The sequence below is a fragment of the Nyctibius grandis genome, chromosome 2 (genome assembly GCF_013368605.1).
Source record: "Nyctibius grandis isolate bNycGra1 chromosome 2, bNycGra1.pri, whole genome shotgun sequence".
In the NCBI taxonomy this organism is placed as follows: Eukaryota; Metazoa; Chordata; class Aves; order Nyctibiiformes; family Nyctibiidae; genus Nyctibius; species Nyctibius grandis.
In genome coordinates this window covers 57,344,393-57,363,482 of record NC_090659.1, presented here as the reverse complement: position 1 = coordinate 57,363,482, position 19,090 = coordinate 57,344,393, and the positions used below count along the sequence as shown (strand labels likewise).

Here is a 19,090-nt window from a genome sequence, read left to right as displayed (position 1 = left end):
TAACGGTTTGAAGGCAGGTGCGCAAGACTTTGTCACTGGGTCTCTTCTAGACAGCAGTTGTGGCTTTTATGCTGAGCCTGGAAGGGGGCCGCATTCTGAATCATGCGAACACCTGACATATTTGATTGCTTGATTTGATCCAGTGGAAAAAGAAGGCTGGCTACAGACATCTTTTGGGCTGTCTTAGAGATGTGCTTTCTTTTGTCAACACTTAAGTAAGCTTTGTCTTTTTTTCTAGGAGAATGATATTAAGCTCTGCTTATTGCCAGGTGTTGAAGCAGATCATTAACTGTGTGGAGCTGACATCTAGATCTTCTCCGGGATCCCAGCTGAGCCTGTCTTTCCCTGTGCTCCTGGAGAGAAATCTGATTGATGTTCTGTCAGAGGCTTTAATTTTATTCCTGTTATGCAGAAATGTCAATAGTTTCTTGAAATATGATGCAGATGTTGCATCTAGGTGCTCTATGGGATCTGAGATCGTGCTTCTACTGAGGAAGTACGCAGAAATTTCAGGACTCCCGAGGACTTCTACGGAGCAGGGGAAACAGCTCTTTAAGAGTCTTAATACTCTTCAAAATCCACATGAACTGCAGTGGGGAAAGCTGTAGCATCTTTTTGACTCCATCCACATTTAGGCTGTGTGATCCCAGGAGTTTGTTTTGCTACCTGCTTATTGTGGAACATGGTTGCTATTAGCATTTTATCTTGCTCAGTCACTAAAGGTTAAAATGGTGGGAACTTTAAATGGGGAACAGGAAGATGCTAAAATCAATCTGGACCTCTCTCCTCCTCTTGCCCTTCAAATAAAGAAAGACAAAGAAGAGGGGAAGCTTTAGTAAATCACAGAAATTTACTGTAGTGGGAAGCATATTGCTAATATAAAGCCCTGTTTGTCTGCAAGGGTTATTCAGGCTTACAAGGCAAGTACTCGGATGTTGTTTATCAGTGTTGTCCTAACCCAGAAGCAAGAGTTAAGTAACATGCACTGAACGTAGGGAATGAGGGGTTGTTTCTAATGTTCTCCTATGTTAAAATGACTGCTTAGCTTCTTTGGAAAGAAAACAAGTGTTCCTTTGCATTTTTTTATGATTATTCATGTCTTTAAATAATTAGTCTGTAAATTTGAGAGATATTACAGTTTGTAGAAGGGAGGGGATAGACTGTAAGTCATGTTTAAATCTGTAATTTTGAGGAATTCCTTAAGATAACACATCTGGGTATCTGCATTCTTCGTCCTCCTCGACATCCCCTTATTATTATGCTACCGACATAGTCTTACAAAGCAAAGCTGGTGTTTTCATGATTCAGCAATCTTGAATAAGGGATCCTGACATTCTGTTGTGTTGATTTTTATATTGTCTTTTAAGGTACGATGATAACAGATCGATGCACAATATTTCTAAATGTCACACAGTGCAGACAACAGGCCTTGCCATAAATTATTATCCGGACTGAAAATACAGCAAATGTATTAAAAATGACCAAATATATGAGGAAATAACAAATCCGAGCCTGTCTGCCTTGTATTTGCTTGTCGTTTCCATTTTGATTGCGATTGGCTGGCAAGGGCTGCTGCTGGCATTGCACAATTGGCTTAGATGGGGAATTACAAAACAGGAGCACATCCCTTGACTGGGACTCAGTAGCACATGCAGCTGAGCGCAGGCGAAAAAGAAAGGTCACCCGTACGCAAGGCTTTGAGCGGGATCTCTCTCACAGATGTTTCCGTTCCAGAGAAGCGCGTCTGATCTCATTTTTCTCATCTCTGACTTGGAGTGTTTAAATGCCGCAGTTTTGTTTCCGTGACTGTAAAAATGCACCTGGGAACAAGTTTGCAACCTGGAGGCATATGAGAATCTCAGATGCGCGGAGCAATATCGTGGAATGATCTGAAAGACCTGCATTTTTAAGAAGTTTTAAATATCTGTGAGGAGGAAGACGACAATTCAAACAGAAGGTTAAAAGCAGATGCAAAAGAAAACGACTTTGTTTTGATCCTGAAATTATACTGAAAACAGGCATGAAGGAGGGATTATATCAGTACCACAACAATGGAGAATCAAAGGGTTTTATTTTCCTCTGAAATAATCTCTGTACAAGAAATTTTAAAATTACCTTGAAACAGTGAAAAAGAAGAATTCATTATTTGAATATGATTTGAAGCTCTGTGGAATATATTTGGAACTGCTGCATCTTTCCAATGGTGGATAGTATAGTATATATTTATTTAAGATGTTTAGATGAAGAAGATTCCACACAAAAAGGTCAAGCTACTTTTTTTTAAAAACTACCTTTTAACTGCTTTTTTGAGTGAGAGTATCAGAGGAGTTTCATTTGTATTTTTAACTAATCTTTCTCTTATTTTTTTCTTCCTCCAAACTTAGTTTACGAGATGCTGGAATTGGATTTATTCTTGTCATAGATCGCAGACAGGACAAATGGACCTCTGTGAAAGCTTCCATACTGCGGATAGCAGTGAGTACTGTTTTAAATTAACTCCTCAGAAAGATTTTCCATGTTGAACCTTCCTCTTACGAGTAGAAAAGCAGCAATGACTTTATTTCTTCAACAAAATGTTAGCTGATATATGACAAAAAGTATCCAGTAGTGCTTTTGTATCCCAGCTGACTGGGACCGAGCATCGTGTGTCTATGATGTGCTTTTAATGCAGTTTGCAGCTCAGGACATCAGCCTGAGAAGGCACTTGGAGAGCACGTGTGTGTGTGTGCACGTGTGTGTGTGTGCACGTGAATATGTGCAGCACGCAGCTGTCCCAAGTGGGAATTAATATTTGCATGGGCAGCCCGTGCATGTCATAGAGCTTTGGGTCCACATTTTGAGGTGCAGCATTGAACAGATTCCAGTAGTGGAAACTGAAAGCAGCGCAATTTGGGGTGATTAAAGAAAAAGGACTGTATCTCTGGATTTTTTGAATCTTTTTCAAAATTCAATGCTGTAATTTCTGTTTAAAGACAGATTAGTATTCCACATATGACAGTCCTTTTATTTACATAATTGAGGTGGTAGTTGGTGGGGGGCAATTACAGACATGTTACTTATAGCCATAATATTAACATTTATGGTAACATTCCTCCAATGTACGTGTTTTGCCTAGAAGTAAAATATACAGAACCTGAGTATCTGTTCCCTGTGATATGGGATCCATCATTGTAGTGATGGTGGTGGTGCTTAAGGGCTTTGCCTGGAGAAGGGTGTTACGCACAGCGAGCTCTGTGGGTTGCAGTACTGTTGATGGTGGGTTGTTTTTCTTTTTTCTTCTTTTCTCATTGTTCCGTGAGCTTTATTTAAAAGAGAAATCATGCATCCTTCTGAAGTCTAATCTGCTAGAGGCATGATTTTTTTTTTAATATCTGTTTCTTTTCACTGAACTGGCTCAGTGTTGGCTTTGTATTGTGTCCGTGGATGCGTGTTGCGGTACTCCTCTTGGGCTTCTGCAATAGTCATGTCATCCCTGACCACTTAAATTTTGCCTTCCAATTCCAAAACAAGATATGGTGACAAATCCTTGTTTACCATCTCTGCCATTAATTTACTATAATGTTTGCCATAAGTGCACTCTAAATAGGTTTCTGCTGCCTGTTACTTAAAAAAAACCAAAGTCAAGTATACATGATACATATCTTGCACCAAAGTTGCGAGGATTTGTCTGGGCCCTGCTGATGGACAAAGATTTTTAAATGGCTGAAGGGTAGCAAGAGGCTTATTTTCCACTACTTTGGTTTTCCTAGCCGTCAAAGTTGTCTTTTGATGGTGATCAAGTATCTGAGTGTCATTTGGGCTGTCCAGATTGAACCTTATGTCTGAAAGAATTGGCTGGATGGTCACACTCAAAGAGTTACAGTCAACGGCTCAATGTCCAAGTGGACACCAGTGACGAGTGGCGTTCCTCAGGGGTCGGTATTGGGACCGGTCTTGTTTAACATATTTGTCTGCAACATGGACAGTGGGATTGAGTTCACCCTCAGCAAGTTTGCTGACGACACCAAGCTGTGCGGTGTGGTCGACACGCCGGAGGGAAGGGATGCTATCCAGAGGGACCTTGACAGGCTTGAGAACCGGGCCTGTGCAAACTGCATGAAGTTCAACAAGTCCAAGTGCAAGGTCCTGCATATGGGTCAGGGCAATCCCAAGCACAAGTACAGGCTGGGCAGAGAATGGATTGAGAGCCGCCCTGAGGAGAAGTACTTGGGGGTGATGGTCGACAAGAACCGCAACATGAGCTGGCAATGTGTGCTTGCAGCCCAGAAGGCCAACCGTATCCTGGGCTGCATCAAAAGCAGCGTGGCCAGCAGGGCAAGGGAGGTGATTCTGCCCATCTGCTCCGCTCTCGTGAGACCCCACCTGGAGTACTGCGTCCAGCTCTGGGGCCCCAACATAAGAAGGACATGAAGCTGCTGGAGTGGGTCCAGGGGAAGGCCACGAAGATGATCAGAGGGCTGGAGCACCTCTCCTATGAAGAGAGGCTGAGAGAGTTGGGGCTGTTCAGCCTGGAGAAGAGAAGGCTCTGGGGAGACCTCATAGCAGCCTTCTAGTATCTGAACGGGGACTACAGGAAAGCTGGAGAGGGACTTTTTACAAGGGCAAGTAGTGACAGGACAAGGGGGAATGGTTTGAAACTGACAGAGGGTAAATTTAGATTAGGTCTTAGGAAGAAATTCTTTCCTGTGAGGGTGGTGAGACCCTGGAACAGGTTGCCCAGAGAAGTTGTGGCTGCCCCCTCCCTGGCAGTGTTCAAGGCCAGGTTGGATGGGGCTTTGAGCAACCTGGTCTAGTGAAAGGTGTCCCTGCCTGTGGCAGGGGGGTTGGAACTAGATGATCTTTAAGGTCCCTTCCAACCCAAACCATTCTATGATTCTATGATAAAGTCTGGTATCTCTAGCAGTTTTGATTGCTTAAGCTTATTGCCGTGTGTGAGGATGAGAGTCTCGCATTACTTGAGAAGAGAGTTTTGGCTGTTGGCTCATTTGTACTATGTCCTGCAGCATCTTTCCAGCCATCTTTCCCAATTTTTCTCTAATCACCCCAAGAGGGTTGACTCTTTTGATTTGTGAAATCAGAGATACCAGCGCAGGGTGCTTTGCCAGGAGCACTGCCCAACAGGAATATGCTGGCTGGAGCGTCTGCCCATCACTAATATCCTGACAACTGTAGGAAATATATTTGTAAGCACTGAGCAGCTGCTAACCAGAAACTCATACTAACTTGTATTTTTTTAATAATTATTATTTTATGTTATTTCCAAGACTCTTCACACACAAATGTTTGGTTTGTACTAGTAGGTGTTAGAAGTATGTTTTGAAACAAAACTAATGAAGAAAGAATTTCTATATAGAAAGCTTAGCTTTTAGATGGCTGTAAGTTGGACAGAATTCATCCCTACTGTTGAGTCTCTGGGAGGAATCTGGCCTACTGGGATAGCCAGGCTGAGAGGTGGAGTTCTGGTAGAGGTGCCAAAAGCCAAACTTTATGTTGTGAAGTGTAAAGTCTTGGTAGTAAATTATCATGTTCCTTGAGAGGCCCTAGAAAACTGAAAGGTATTACAAGAAAAATATCAAAGTTAGCTGTTGCAAATTGTTCACTCTTATTACACTGTTGTTTGAATATACAAAAAATCATAATTTTTTTACCCCGTCAGCTGCTGAAATTCTTCTAAATTTGTATTATAATGTCCTGTTTTCAGTTAAACACAGTATACAGAGACACATAAGACCTTGCTGAACTTTTTAGCTCCTGTGGCTGAGCAAGTGGGTAGGCTCATGGAAATAAGTCATGGTTCCTGAATGAGGGTGCAAAGAGGACGAGTCACATAGCTTGGTAAAATGGCTCCATACTGTCCCAGCTGAAGTCGGGTGAATGACAAACACCAGACAGATTGATCCCCTTTTCCTTTCCATGCAGTCAAAAATTACTCTCTTTTTTCTTTTTTCTCCTAGTGTTATCATTCGCAAACAAGCAATATTCAATCCACCGTTGTAGGAGCAAAGCACATTACTAATCAGTGTGTTCTGGGGTTTCACACTGTTCTGTTCGTAGTTCCAGTGTGTTTTAAAAAAATGAAGCCTATGTCAATACAATATCTTTGTCTCTGTTGTGCTGTCATCATTGTCTTCCTCCATCTTGAGGGAAACGTTGAAGTGTGAACTCAGCCTTTTAGACAAACAAAAAACTGCATATCATTAAAAGTTCCACCATAGCCATCAATCACCCTTGTATTGAAAGTCCAGAGAAAATAAACTTCCTTAAACTTGGTGCTTAAGTTGCCCACGTACCAGTGGGCAACTGCTCTTGAGGAAGCAGTTGGTATGGAGGCCACCCAGGTGGTAGTGAGAAAGTTTTATCCACTTATGAAACTTTGCAGCCCTTTCTAAATGTGACAACAGTTGGGTTTTATCCAACCTTCTGGAGAAGTTTGCTTCGTGATTTGCCACCTTTGACTAAGGATGCATTGCATGCAGGTTTCATGCCTTCTGTTTTGGACTGCATTGTCTAGAGCACTGTTTTTTCTTAGCACTTCATAAATCAAAATGCAGTCTTCACTGTAACAGAAGCTTAGCCCATTAATTGCTTTGAAGATTAGGGCCAAGACCTTTAGCTGGCAGGAGGAGACCAAAAGCCAATGGAGAGACTGGAGTGCTAATACCAGCCTAAACCTTGCAGGAGCCAGGCAGTCCCGTTTTTGTGCCATCTGGAGACTTATCGTTGGTTTTATGTCCAAAGTGAGAAACAGTGAATTACAGTTATCCAACCTTGAGTTCTTTGGCCTTGTTTGTAGAGAGACATTCTTAGTGAGTTGTTGATGGAGAAAAGATGCCTTTAGTAAGTGATGTCCATGAAAGGCACTATTTTATGTTATGGATAGGTATTTCCCGCTAGCCCAGTTTCTAGCTAGTTCTTTGTGTCACATCCTGAAAACTGTAATGACACCTAAGAATTTGTATGGGTTAAGTTTGAAAAACTGCTCTTCTTTCAGCCCCTAGTCATGTTTCTCATTTTCGCTAGGTTCAAAACACCACCAAAAACTTGACAGTATGATGAGGCTAGAACAGTATTTGTATTAGTTTTGTAGCTATTGCTACAAATGATTCCAGTAAATGATAAACTAAAAAGGTTATTTTGACATGCTATACAGTTTTGTCTTATTGCTTTGGATGTTTTGAGAATATTACATGCGCAGGCACTTTCAGCTATCCTTGTATAGTCAGCCATTTTTCCTCTTTATTATATGTTTTTTTAATACATAAAAAGAGAAAAGTGAATCACTTAAACTCTGAAAACAGGATCATAACATCATAAGCATTAAACCGAGATCTAACGCAAAACAGCTCAATGTTTTTAAAACTAGGTTTCAAACTGCTCCTTTTATGAATCGATTTCGTTCAAGATTCTTTCTTGCCAGGAATAAACAGTCTTGCAAAAAAAAAAAAAAAAAAAAGACGACTTATTAGCTCCTTTATATAAAGAGGTATTTTGGAAAAAAGTGCCCCGTGGCTTATGGCATACTAGTAAGTGCAGAAGGGAAAACACCACCACAGAGTTTGGCAATGTGGGTATACTGAAGCTCCTCATAAAATGAAAAATAGTGTTGTTCCAAGTATTTTAAGGCAGAACTACTAAAACTGAGTCAAGCATTAGCTCTTTGATGGCTTGCATGGTTCATATATTTCTGAAAGCTGGCTGTTTACTTGGGGCTATAGGTTCACTGTTTATCAGAACAAAAAGGGCTGTAGATTCATTGTTTATCAGAACAACTTTCCTTTGCTGTGTAGGAGTATAAAAGACTCCTGAGCACTGGGGCAGCTGAGTGAATTGCTCTGTGCGATTGAACAGCAAACAGCAACTTTATTTTAAGTCTGAAAGGTATACATGTCTATCCACATAATTCCTTTATATACTAAGTAAGCCCTAGGAGGAAACCTGAGATATGAAAACTCAGAAGTGTTGGTTTTCTTTTCCAAAAGCTCACCTCTGGGTATTCACTGCTGAAAGCTGTAGTGACCAGCTTCTGGTTGTAGACCACAGCCATCTCTCTGCTCCTGTGGTGCCTCTTCAGGGAGCAGCAGCCTGGCAGCACTGCATCCTGTCTCAGTAAATATGGTGACTATTGTAAAGTGTGCGACAACAAGGTTACAGCGCTGGTGGATAGGGAAAGAGCAACTGATGTCATCTACCTGAACTCGTGCAAAGCATTTGACACTGTCCCTCATGACATCCTTGTCTCTAAATTGGAGAAACATGGACTTGATGGATTGACCACTTGGTGAATAAGGATTTGGCTGGATGGTCGAGCTCAGAGAGTTACGGTCAATGGCTCAATGTCCAAGTGGAGACCAGTGATGAGTGGCATTCCTCAGGGTTCGGTATTGGGACCGGTCCTATGTGCTGCGGTTGACACGCTGGAGGGAAGGGATGCCATCCAGAGGGACCTTGACAGGCTTGAGAACCGGGCCTGTGCAAACCGCATGAAGTTCAACAAGTCCAAGTGCAAGGTCCTGCATGTGGGTCAGGGCAATCCCAAGCACAAATACAGGCTGGGCAGAGAATGGATTGAGAGCCGCCCTGAGGAGAAGTACTTGGGGGTGATGGTCGACAAGAACCGCAACATGAGCTGGCAATGTGTGCTTGCAGCCCAGAAGGCCAACCGTATCCTGGGCTGCATCAAAAGCAGCGTGGCCAGCAGGGCAAGGGAGGTGATTCTGCCCATCTGCTCCGCTCTCGTGAGACCCCACTTGGAGTACTGCGTTCAGCTCTGGGGGCCCCAACATAAGAAGGACTTGAAGCTGCTGGAGTGGGTCCAGGGGAAGGCCATGGAGATGATCAGAGGGCTGGAGCACCTCTCCTAGGAAGAGAGGCTGAGAGAGTTGGGGCTGTTCAGCCTGGAGAAGAGAAGGCTCCGGGGAGACCTTCTAGTAGCCTTCCAGTACCTGAAGGGGGCCTATATGAAAGCGGGAGAGGGACTTTTTACAAGGGCATGTGGTGATAGGACGAGGGGGAATGGTTTTAAACTGCAAGAGGGTAGATTTAGATTAGATATTAGGAAGAAATTCTTTCCTGTGAGGGTGGTGAGACACTGGAACAGGTTGCCCAGAGAAGCTGTGGCTGCCCCCTCCCTGGCAGTGTTTAAGGCCAGGTTGGATGGGGCTTTGAGCAACCTGGTCTAGTGGAAAGGTGTCCCTGCCTGTGGCAGCGGGGGTTGGAACTAGATGATCTTTAAGGTCCCTTCCAACCCAAACCATTCTATGATTCTATGCGATTTAATGAGATGGCATTTTCAAAGGAGGAATAAGTCTGCCCAGTAGCCTATATCACGTATGTGCTGTTTACAGTGGCTGTCAGGCAGGAGTTGCATGGCGGTGCTGCTCTGCCTGACTGGTGCAGGTAAAATTGCACCAACAGAGCAAGACCACATTACGCAGTGGAAACCGAAGAGAGGAAGAATCTCAGTTACCTGTCTTTGGGGAAATGTTGTCCTTCCTTCCCTGCAAATAAACTGTCACAACTCCTTGCTGAGCATCAGGCTGGGGTTGTTCCTGCTCAGCTTTTGTGGTTCCTTACTAGCCATTCAGTATTGTGTCATCTTCATTCGTGAGATGGCCTGCCTCTCCTTACTTCCCCCTGTTAGCAGCTGCTTGACTTCAGGGTCAGCACTGGCACTACAGACAGCCTCTCTGTTGTTAGTATTCTGTGAAGGAAAATGGTAATTAAGATTATATGGAACTAAATTAATTTTACATTTTGCCCAAAACCCAGCTGGGTTCAGTCTCTATAAGTTCCCCCTTTCTGGAGGCCTGGAGCATGCAGTGGAAAGCTCCCCATCCCTCCAAAGCGGAGGCCTGAAAGCAGGCAGGTCAACCTGCTCCTAAGTATTTGTTAACTGTTTTCCTGGAGGATTTAAGGTAGCTCCTGTTTTGTCCACCAGTGAAGGTTCTTCCCACGTTCCAAGTTCAGGCAGCAAAGATGTCGATGTATTGGAAAGCTTTGATTTAAGGGCTGTGCCGTATATAAATTCCTGGTTTAGTCAAATTTATTGCAAAGCTGATAACTACATGCATGTCTACATCTTTTTTTATATCTTTTGAATTTGCATTGGCCTGACTGGATGGGGAAGTGAAGGAGATAAGCAGATAGAAAACTAATCCCATGAGCGTCATGAAGTATCAAACAAGTGCCAGTGCTGATGCAAGTAAGACAAAGGAATATATGGGTTGGGCTAGAATAGAATAGGGGCTACCCTAATTTTTGTAGAGGATACCAGAAACATGACCCCTGGTTTCTTTTGTATAGGCATTAAATGAGTTAAAGTGCAATATTTGAGACAAGATGTTGGAGGAGCGGTTAATAGTAATCAATCTAGTAAAGAAAGACACTTCTGGAAAAAAACAGTTTAAGCACACAAACCCTTCTTCAAGTCACAGTGATGTTCATTGACTTCACTAAAACAGTCCCTGAAGGCACTTTATTTTATGGCACAACTAAACATACAAGAATATTTATTTTTGTACTTCACATTTGGCACAGCATCATTGAGAATTCATTGTTTGCTCTGTCTGCTTAGCATACAATGGCTTCAAACAAATATGCTGCTGGACTGGAACAGTTTTTTTCTTTCGTTCTCTCATGTTCAGGGTGAAGTTGACTGGTTGATGAAGTTCACACGCATCTAAGGAGTGTCTCTTGCATCTTATCATTGTCTCTGCAATTCACCAGAGCTTTAGGAAAAAAAAAAGTTAGGAAAATAGTAATATTTGGGCAGTGCAGATATAAGCTCAGATAAACTGGAATAGCTGGCACTGGTCCAACATTGTTTACTGTAGCAATCCTCCCTTTTCTTGTTGTTTCACAAAGATAAATTTGCAGATTTGACTCCTAGCCACAACAAGGAGAGGAGGCATCATTTTTTAAGACTTGGGGCTTTTTTAAAAAACGAAACCAAACAGGAAGTGTAGGAGACAGGGTAGTGGAGACAAGAACAGTGTTGCAGACAAAGTTAGAGTAATCTAGAATTTGAGCTTTTGTTGAGAGAGAGGGGAAACTTCTGGCGAGCCTTGAATGGGAGTTAGTTTAACTGGTACAAGACTGTAGTGACTTCAACAGCATCGTTTTCAGAAAGGGTTATCAAACAGTGGAACAGGCTGCCCAGGGAAGTGGTGGAGTCACCATCCCTAGAGGTATTTAAAAGGCGAGTAGATGTGGTGTGTAGGGATATTGTTTAGTGGTGGACTTGGTAATTTTAGGTTAATGGTTGGACTCTGATCTTAAAGGTCCTTTCCAACCAAAACGATTCTCTGATTCTGTTTTGGGTAGACACAGTGAGATGGAGAATAATTGTAATGTGTATTTCTCTGTCTGTTTTCTTTGAATTGAACACTAATGAGACACCCTACTTAATTTGGTCATGCAATTAAACTCTCTATTTCATAAGAGCTAATACACAGTTTAGAAAAATTTACTATTGCATTGCATTTGGCTACTACTGTTTGCTTCAGTAATAGCCTAAATATCAAAGAATCACAGAATAACGACTCAGGTTGGCAGGGACCTTGAAAGATCATCAGGCCCAACCTTTTGTGGGGAAAGGGAGCCTCAATGACACTATCTAGCACCGTGTCCAATCTCGTCTTGAGAACCTCCAGTGATGGGGACTCTGCCACATCCCTGGGGAGGTTGTTCTAGTGAATGATAGTTCTCGCTATAAAAAAATTTATTTCTTGTATCAAGATGAAAACTCTCCCAGTGCAACTTGTACTCATTGCCCCTTGTCCTCTCCACATGGCAACTTGTGAAGAGAGAGCCTCTGTCCTCTTTGTAGCTGCCCTTTAGGTGGCAGCTGGAACACTGTGATGAGGTCCCCCCTGAGCTGTCACTTCTCCAGGGAGAAGAGATCTAACTCCTTCAATCTTTCCTCACAGGGCAGGTTCTCCAGCCCTTTGATCATCTTCATGGTCCTCCTTTGGACCCTCTCCAGCCTGTCCATGTCTTTCTTGAATTGTGGGGACCAGAACTGGAGACAGTACTGCAGGTGCGGTGGGACAAGTGCTGAGTAGAGCAGGATGATCACGTTGCTGTCTCTGCTAGTCATGCCCCTGAGGATACACCCAGGATTCGATTTGCCTTGATTGCTGCAGGAGTGCACTGCTGACTCATGTTCAGCTTGTTGTCCACCAGCACCCTCAGGTCCCTTTCAGCTTACTTTCTCTGAAATTCTGGTGTAAAAATCTAGACTACAGTCACAAAGTGTAAAAGTGAGAATTTAAAGTTAGAATGAAGAAATTTATTACTCATATATGTAACTTAAAATTTAATTTTACTGTTTGATGTCTTTTATGCTTCCTCATTTCATGCCGTTGTGTGTTTCTAATGTATCTGCTCAACTCGAAGCTAACAGGATAGGCATTTCCCAGTATTCTGGGTGAGGCTAAATGGGTTGCAAACATGTGCTGCCAAAGACTGTATGTCTGGATGTCATGTGGTGAGGTGGGTATCTCACATGAAGACCCCTTATTTTTTCCAAAATGTGTTATCTAAAAGATATTTCTTCTTGGAGCTTTTTCTTCTGAAATGTTGGCATTGCCATTGAATACACGTCATCTTTTGGAAGTTGAAGGTGAAAATTAACAGCTCAGTCAGACTCTGAACACTGCTGTTACAGGCACAAAATAAATTGATGCATGTTTAAATGAATAGACTGCATGGCCATCATTCTAAAAAGATTATTCAAGAGATTTAATTTAAAAAATTCTTCTGTCCATTCTTGCAATGTTTTTTAGTATGAGTTAAATAATTTTCTTAAATTTGTGGTTGTCCTTGGTAAAATAATTCAGAAAAAAATGGTGAAAAATCATCTTTTCTTAACTTTTTCTTCTGAATACAGATAGGAATTTTCTATAAAAAGTTTTTCCTCTGTTTGATAACTGTGGGTTAGTAAGTCCACAGGGTGTACTACTTTTAGTACACAGAGAAAGATTGTTTACAGCGCAAGGATGAGAAGCTGGTGAGGGCACTCAGAATTACCTGGATTCTGTTCCCAGCCCTCAGGCAGACGCCTTTGGGACTGAATCACCATGCTTTCTAGAAAATTTGGACATCAGTGAAGTGGAGGCAGATTGGAAGATCAAGCCTTTAAGGTTCCTTAATCAAATTGAGACCTCAGTTGTATACTGAATGTCTGGGGAACCACAATGAATCTGTGAAGTCTTCCAGAAACGTTTTTAACTACTTTTCTCTTTGAAAGTTTGTCATTTCCAATGCTAAATACTTGGAACCCTCAAAATGAGTATTAAACCACTCTCCAGCCTTCCAGATACTAACAGTTCCACTAGGCATGGAAACAGAGCATAGCATAACAGCTCCTTTAGTCAGTGTTCGTTTTTTGGTTGGCTTTTTTTTGGTAGTAATTCAATTTGCTAGAAATGTGACATAATTTCCAACAGTATAATGAAGAAAATCGCATACTTAATCATTATAACAATCATTTCTTTAATGAGCTTCACTGCCTCCCTACAGTGGAAATACTGAGTAGAGAAGAAGACTTGCATGATTTCAAGAACGGCTAAATGCCGAGTATGCAAACCTCTGCCACAGCAGAGGTTGACTTTTAGTAATTTAATGCTATTTCTTTGTTTTCCTTCTCCTCTCTTCTGTTTTCCCCCTATCACTTGTAGAACTGGGAAAGATCCATCAGACTACTAGTTGGAAGATAATCGGAAAAACCACAGCTGAGAATTATTATGCTTGATTTTTATTTTTGTCTGCAAAATTAAAGCTTATTCCTAAGCTACTGCCTGAGAAATTCAGTCTTGGTGGCAATAGTTTGTGTAGGCAACTGGCAAGGTAGTATGTGCGCAAATTAGAAATATGCTGTTAAGTGTTCAGACAATAATGGAGGTTTCTCTTGGAACCCTCTATTAAAGAGAAGATAAGGTAACCGTGAAAGTACTACTGTTGAAAAAGTATTAAGCCACTGCTGTTTGTTCATTACCCTCCTTGTCTGGGATGTAATCTTAGCTGAAGAGCGGTACAAGCCAGCCCTGAAAAATTCAGTTCCAGGAGAATAGATTCCTGTTCCCAAAGATGAGTAAATGTCTCTTTGAATGAAGCTCTCTGTGCAAGCCTTGCTAGGTTTATAATTGGTCACCCCATTATGGGAGGCCTTTGATATGGTTAGTTTGTGGTTTAACAGGGGCTTCTCCTTATTCAAAAATATTTTCTGGAGCTGAGATGCAAAAATAACAGACTAAACTTGTTTTGCAGGCATCTTTCCCAGGAAACCTGCAACTAGTCCTTGTTCTGCGCCCAACAGGATTTTTTCATCGAGCTCTCTCAGACATCGCTTTCAAGTTCAACAAAGATGAGTTTAAAATGAAAGTACCTGTAAGTAATCCTCTGTTTTCACTTTATTATCAGGCATCTGTTGAAGTACTTAATCTAGCAAGCCAGGTCCAAACAAAAGCAAAAATCCCCAACAAAAAAACATGCTTAAAGGTAGTTCTTGATTCTTGAGTTAAAGAGTCCTCTTAGAAAATAGCCACGTATGGTTTAGCAGGATAAAAAACCCCCTTGGAGTCATTTATGTTGTATAATTCATAAGCTTTATTTTAATATGCACTGTTAAGCATGGTGCTCATGCTCATTTGCAGTTATTTATAATTTACATCATCTTCAACTGAAACAACTGTTAAGTTTGTTTTTTCTATACCCAAAAGAAATAGTTCCATCACTTTCTTCTGTATTAAGCTGTAATTTCTCTATCAGAGGCTGAATGGATGGGGCTTAGCATCTTTAACAAGGGACGTGTCACCACTGATTGTGTTCACTTATTTTCATTGCCACTGCAGATCATAATGCTAGGCTCAGTATCAGAACTTCAGAGTTACATTGATAAAACACAATTAACAGAAGATCTTGGCGGCACCCTGGATTACTGCCATAACAGATGGCTGTCCCGTCGCACTGTAAGTCTTGGTTTTTGTTTTAACTTTTCAGTTTAATGAACCCTTCTGTTTTATACGCTGTCATTTATAAAACAGATTCCAAGTGATGCAAGTTGACTTGCTCTGAGTGAGAAGATGTTCCCAATGGTACTTAGTCATCTTAGAGAAATAATATGAGTAATAATTTGGGAGTGGTTTTCTGAACACTTGGAGCAAAATTATTGTGTTGAGGTTTATTAGTTTTGCTACAAGAAAGAAAAAGCTCAAGTTGTAAAATAACTCCAGATTATAAAAATATGAGGAAGATACACCTGATACAAGCCTAGGAAAAATATACAATTAAGGAATTAATGGTGACGGTATCTGTTGCTTGCAAAATTATACTTTGACCATTTTTCAGTCTTGTAATTCATCTGTTCGTGTTTGTTTTGAGAGTTATATTTTGTGTGTATGTGTCTGTTTGTACATATGCATGTGATGAGCATGAAACATCTTTAATGGTTTTTATTTCAAAAGGCTATAGAAGGTTTTGCCCAAAAGGTTAAGAAAACAGCTCAGATTCTTCAGTCCTTTGGGACTGAACTGGCCGAAACAGAACTACCAAATGATGTGCAATCAACCAGCTCCCTTCTTGCAACACACACAGAAAAGAAGGACAAAATGAAGGTACGTAATTTTTGTAAAGATGCTGTCTTCTAGTTAAACTGTGTTTTAATTTATAGCTGATAATGTTAAGAGAAAATCTAGAGGATATTAATAGACAATAATAATGTGAAATCTTATTGAATTTGTTTTGCTTGGTTTGATGTTAAAAATCCTTTTAACATTCAAAAATGACGTTTCTTGAGGCTAAGTTTAGATATGTACAAATGCATAATGATTTGCATGTGGAAACAGAAATTTCTTTGTAAGTAGTGGTATGTTTAAATTGTAGTTTTGTTTGCAACAAAAAATTTGATTGTATTTGCATGCATATGAAGATATGACCTTTTGAAGAATAGACAAATGTTCTTTCAAATCAGCTTAAATGAAAACTATTTGGGGCTTTCAAAACTATACATCTAAAACTTGAGATGTTTGTAGCCTAAAGAGACCCTAGAAGGCTACCTATCATGAAAATTCAGCTCAGTTCCATGGGGATCTTAAGATGGTAAACGTAGAAAAAGCTGGTATTTAGCATTTACTGTCTGTTGTCAAACACTGCTTTTAATCAAACTATGCTTGCTCTATTGATATTAAAACAAAATCCTTTTTCCAGTTTGGTGCCTTATGAAGTCTGCTTAAAAAAAAAACAAACCAGCAACACACAACTACAGTGTGTGGGTTTTTTGTTTTCTTTTGTAGGAGGATATCAGGTTAGCAGTAGAACAGGGAGACGATATCCTTGGAAGTATTACAAAACCAATTACTGAGAATCCTGAATACAAACTGAATCAAGATCAGCTAGACAATCAAACAACGGTAGAAAGGTGAGAGGAGCAAAATACTGAACATGCTGCTTTTCTGGGCTTTTTGACCACTCCCCAGCTCTTTTACTTAGTTCAATATGCATGCTTAGCAAATCAGCAAATGTTACATGTGAACACATAAAAGGTACTTCCAGAAACAACCTTTCTGTTGTCAGATGTGTCCTGAGCAAAGTAATCCCCTGATTTGCTTTTGATTTACCAGGTCACTTGGCTATAAGGAAATAGGGGATGTGGTTTGTGTTCCAGTACCAACAAAGTAATGCTGTTCTTTTTTTTTCCTTTTTCTCAGATTTGGACTATATAGTTGAGCAGCTTTTCCTTATTTTAATGACTATCACTGCTTTGTTTAGAGACTAAAATGCAATTCAAGGAAATTTCACTGCTGTAGGGAAAGCAGGAGGGGAAGACAGAAGTGATATATCCCTTCTTTTCAGTACATTGGTCCACTTTTGTTAAGTCCTTTTGAATTGAAGTGGAAGGTTTCTTTTTCTTTAAACCTGCCTGAAGGAGCTTCTAACATTGCTGATATCTTCTCAATGTCGTTAGCAGCCTTTAAAAGGCTACTAGAGAGTACACCACTCTTGAAGTACCTATGCATAAACTTCTTATATGCTTCCTTTAGGCATATAAGTAATAGATGTTTTCCTTTGCTCCTCACCTCCCCCCCCCCCCTTAAATGACTATCAGTTTTGAAGACATTATATCGCCATAGCACAGATGTAAATTTGCACAAAGCTATGAAAGCATAGCTCATTTCCCCCAGGCAGTATTCTGCATTCTTTTTTTGTCTGTCATTCCATGTTTCTGTTACACTCAGGCCAACTTTTTCCAAATAACTGTCCATTCCAATCCACAAAGCTTGGCAGAAGTCACTTTTTTTGGTCGCTGTTGCTATCAGCTATCCGAAGGACAGTTGGGGTGGAGGTTGCTAATTTATCCAAAATATTCCCACTCAATACAATATCTGATGGAAGTTGGAACCCTATGTGGGTGTCCCCCCGCCTTTTTTCTAATCAGTTTTAACTTGTAAATTCAGGATTCATTTCTGTGCTATCAAAGACATTTTAAATTCATTTAAATTCTGATGTATGTCCTTCCCTGGATGTAGCCTAAGTAAAGCAAAGCACACTGTAAAGATAAGCTGAGAGGATACCATACTGTAAAATGCAATATTGGAAGATAAGTTCAAAAGTAAAAGACTTAAGGCATTGTCCAAAATTATAATTGAAGATTCTTTTCATCTCAGTACTGCTGTACACTTGCCTGTGATATTTAAGTAGTAACTCTGCTCAGAAGAGGAGGAGCAATGACCTTCAGGTTTATTATTCCTTGCTCCAAGGAATGAGATGTAAGGGCAGCTGGCTGGTCACAGCAGTAAGAATTTTTGCCTTCGTTTTTACTTATAGCCCAAGGCTTGGGTTCCTCTGTGTCTTAGCCCACACATATTTGCATGTTTTATTTATGTTTGCTAGCCCAAGTTGCCATGTCCCCAGGCCAGAGCTGAGAAGTCGTATGTGCAGCAGCTAGCTTCAAATCAGCACTTGCCAATTTTTCAGAATTTAATGTTTGTGTTGGGTTTCAGTTTTACATCAATGTTATTCTAGGAAACATTTCTGTGCAATACTCAAAAAGAGTTTCCTGTATCCAGTTTATTTTTTCTGGAAAATATTGCTTTGGGGAGGCTTTTTGTTTACTGTGGAAGATTGTATTGTCCCTTGAAGGTTGCACCCATCATTCTGGACAGTATTTCTTTTTTTTTTTTTTAAAGGCTGCTGGCTCAATTACATGAAACGGAGACTGCCTTTGATGAGTTTTGGATTAAGCATCAGCAAAAACTTGAGCAGTGTCTGCGCCTTCGAAATTTTGAACAGAATTTTAGAGAGGTGAGAACTTCTTGGTGGCAGTCAATATTCGGTAATATAGAAATGATTCAGAAGAAAATACTTCCCCCTCTTGTTTTTTCAGCTCTTGTGTGTGCTTGAAAGCTTTCTCCAACCTTTTTCTTGTTTGTGTCTTTACTTGACATCCTGCTATCATTACTACCTTGAATACTTGCCTATAGAGACATAATAGCTTCTCTTCTGCAGTCTTATGATTTTTTTTTCCACGGACCCAGCAGTGTATAAGCGTTCAAAAACTCCTTTGAAACCTGTTCTCCACCGCAGAAGCATAATATGCTGGCTGCAAACCTTTCATCTTGCCAATAGGCCCTTTTATGGAAGCAAGACTTACCTAAACCTTCTGGCTGAAATTTTATAAAACAGTCTCCAACGCTGTGGGTGGGAAGTTGCAACCACACTGTTACAAGCTGGGTGGAGGCTGAACTAAAATTTTTACAGCCAGTTTCTGATCTCATGTTATTTAACTCATATGCTTGATGGCACCTACAGTTACTTTATGCTGGTGCAGCTGATCTCAGAGCACGGCCCCTGTGTCTCCATGGGAGCAATGCTCAGAAACCCTCTTACAAGTGCATGTGTCTGTCTGTCTGTCCGTCTCTCAAGCAATTGTTAGGGTGAGGACCTCTCCCTCATGTTTTGCTATTTATGTTAATATCACTTTGTATTATTGTCTTCTGGTAAAAGCAAGATCATAAAAGTTTCCTGAGCATTAGTTTCCCTGCATTTTTTTTTCAGTACCAGGAAACAGGATTACTTGACTGCCTTTTCTTTG

The 19,090-nt window shown here is 40.8% G+C and overlaps 1 protein-coding gene across 6 annotated transcripts in view; it reads left to right on the top strand.

The window, feature by feature from the left end:
* MCF2L (MCF.2 cell line derived transforming sequence like) overlaps nucleotides 1–19,090 on the top strand; it is a 110,434-nt gene that overhangs the window by 60,591 nt on the left and 30,753 nt on the right. For 5 of the 6 annotated variants that reach the window (XM_068425168.1, XM_068425173.1, XM_068425171.1 and 2 more), the window contains exons 4-9: nucleotides 2,385–2,475; nucleotides 14,269–14,388; nucleotides 14,853–14,969; nucleotides 15,465–15,614; nucleotides 16,293–16,417; nucleotides 18,186–18,300. In XM_068425168.1, coding sequence (XP_068281269.1) covers nucleotides 2,385–2,475; nucleotides 14,269–14,388; nucleotides 14,853–14,969; nucleotides 15,465–15,614; nucleotides 16,293–16,417; nucleotides 18,186–18,300 — 718 coding nt within the window. Of the gene's footprint in view, nucleotides 1–2,384; nucleotides 2,476–12,441; nucleotides 12,493–14,268; nucleotides 14,389–14,852; nucleotides 14,970–15,464; nucleotides 15,615–16,292; nucleotides 16,418–18,185; nucleotides 18,301–19,090 lie in introns of those variants that run through there. The other variant, XM_068425172.1, reaches the window with a different exon arrangement.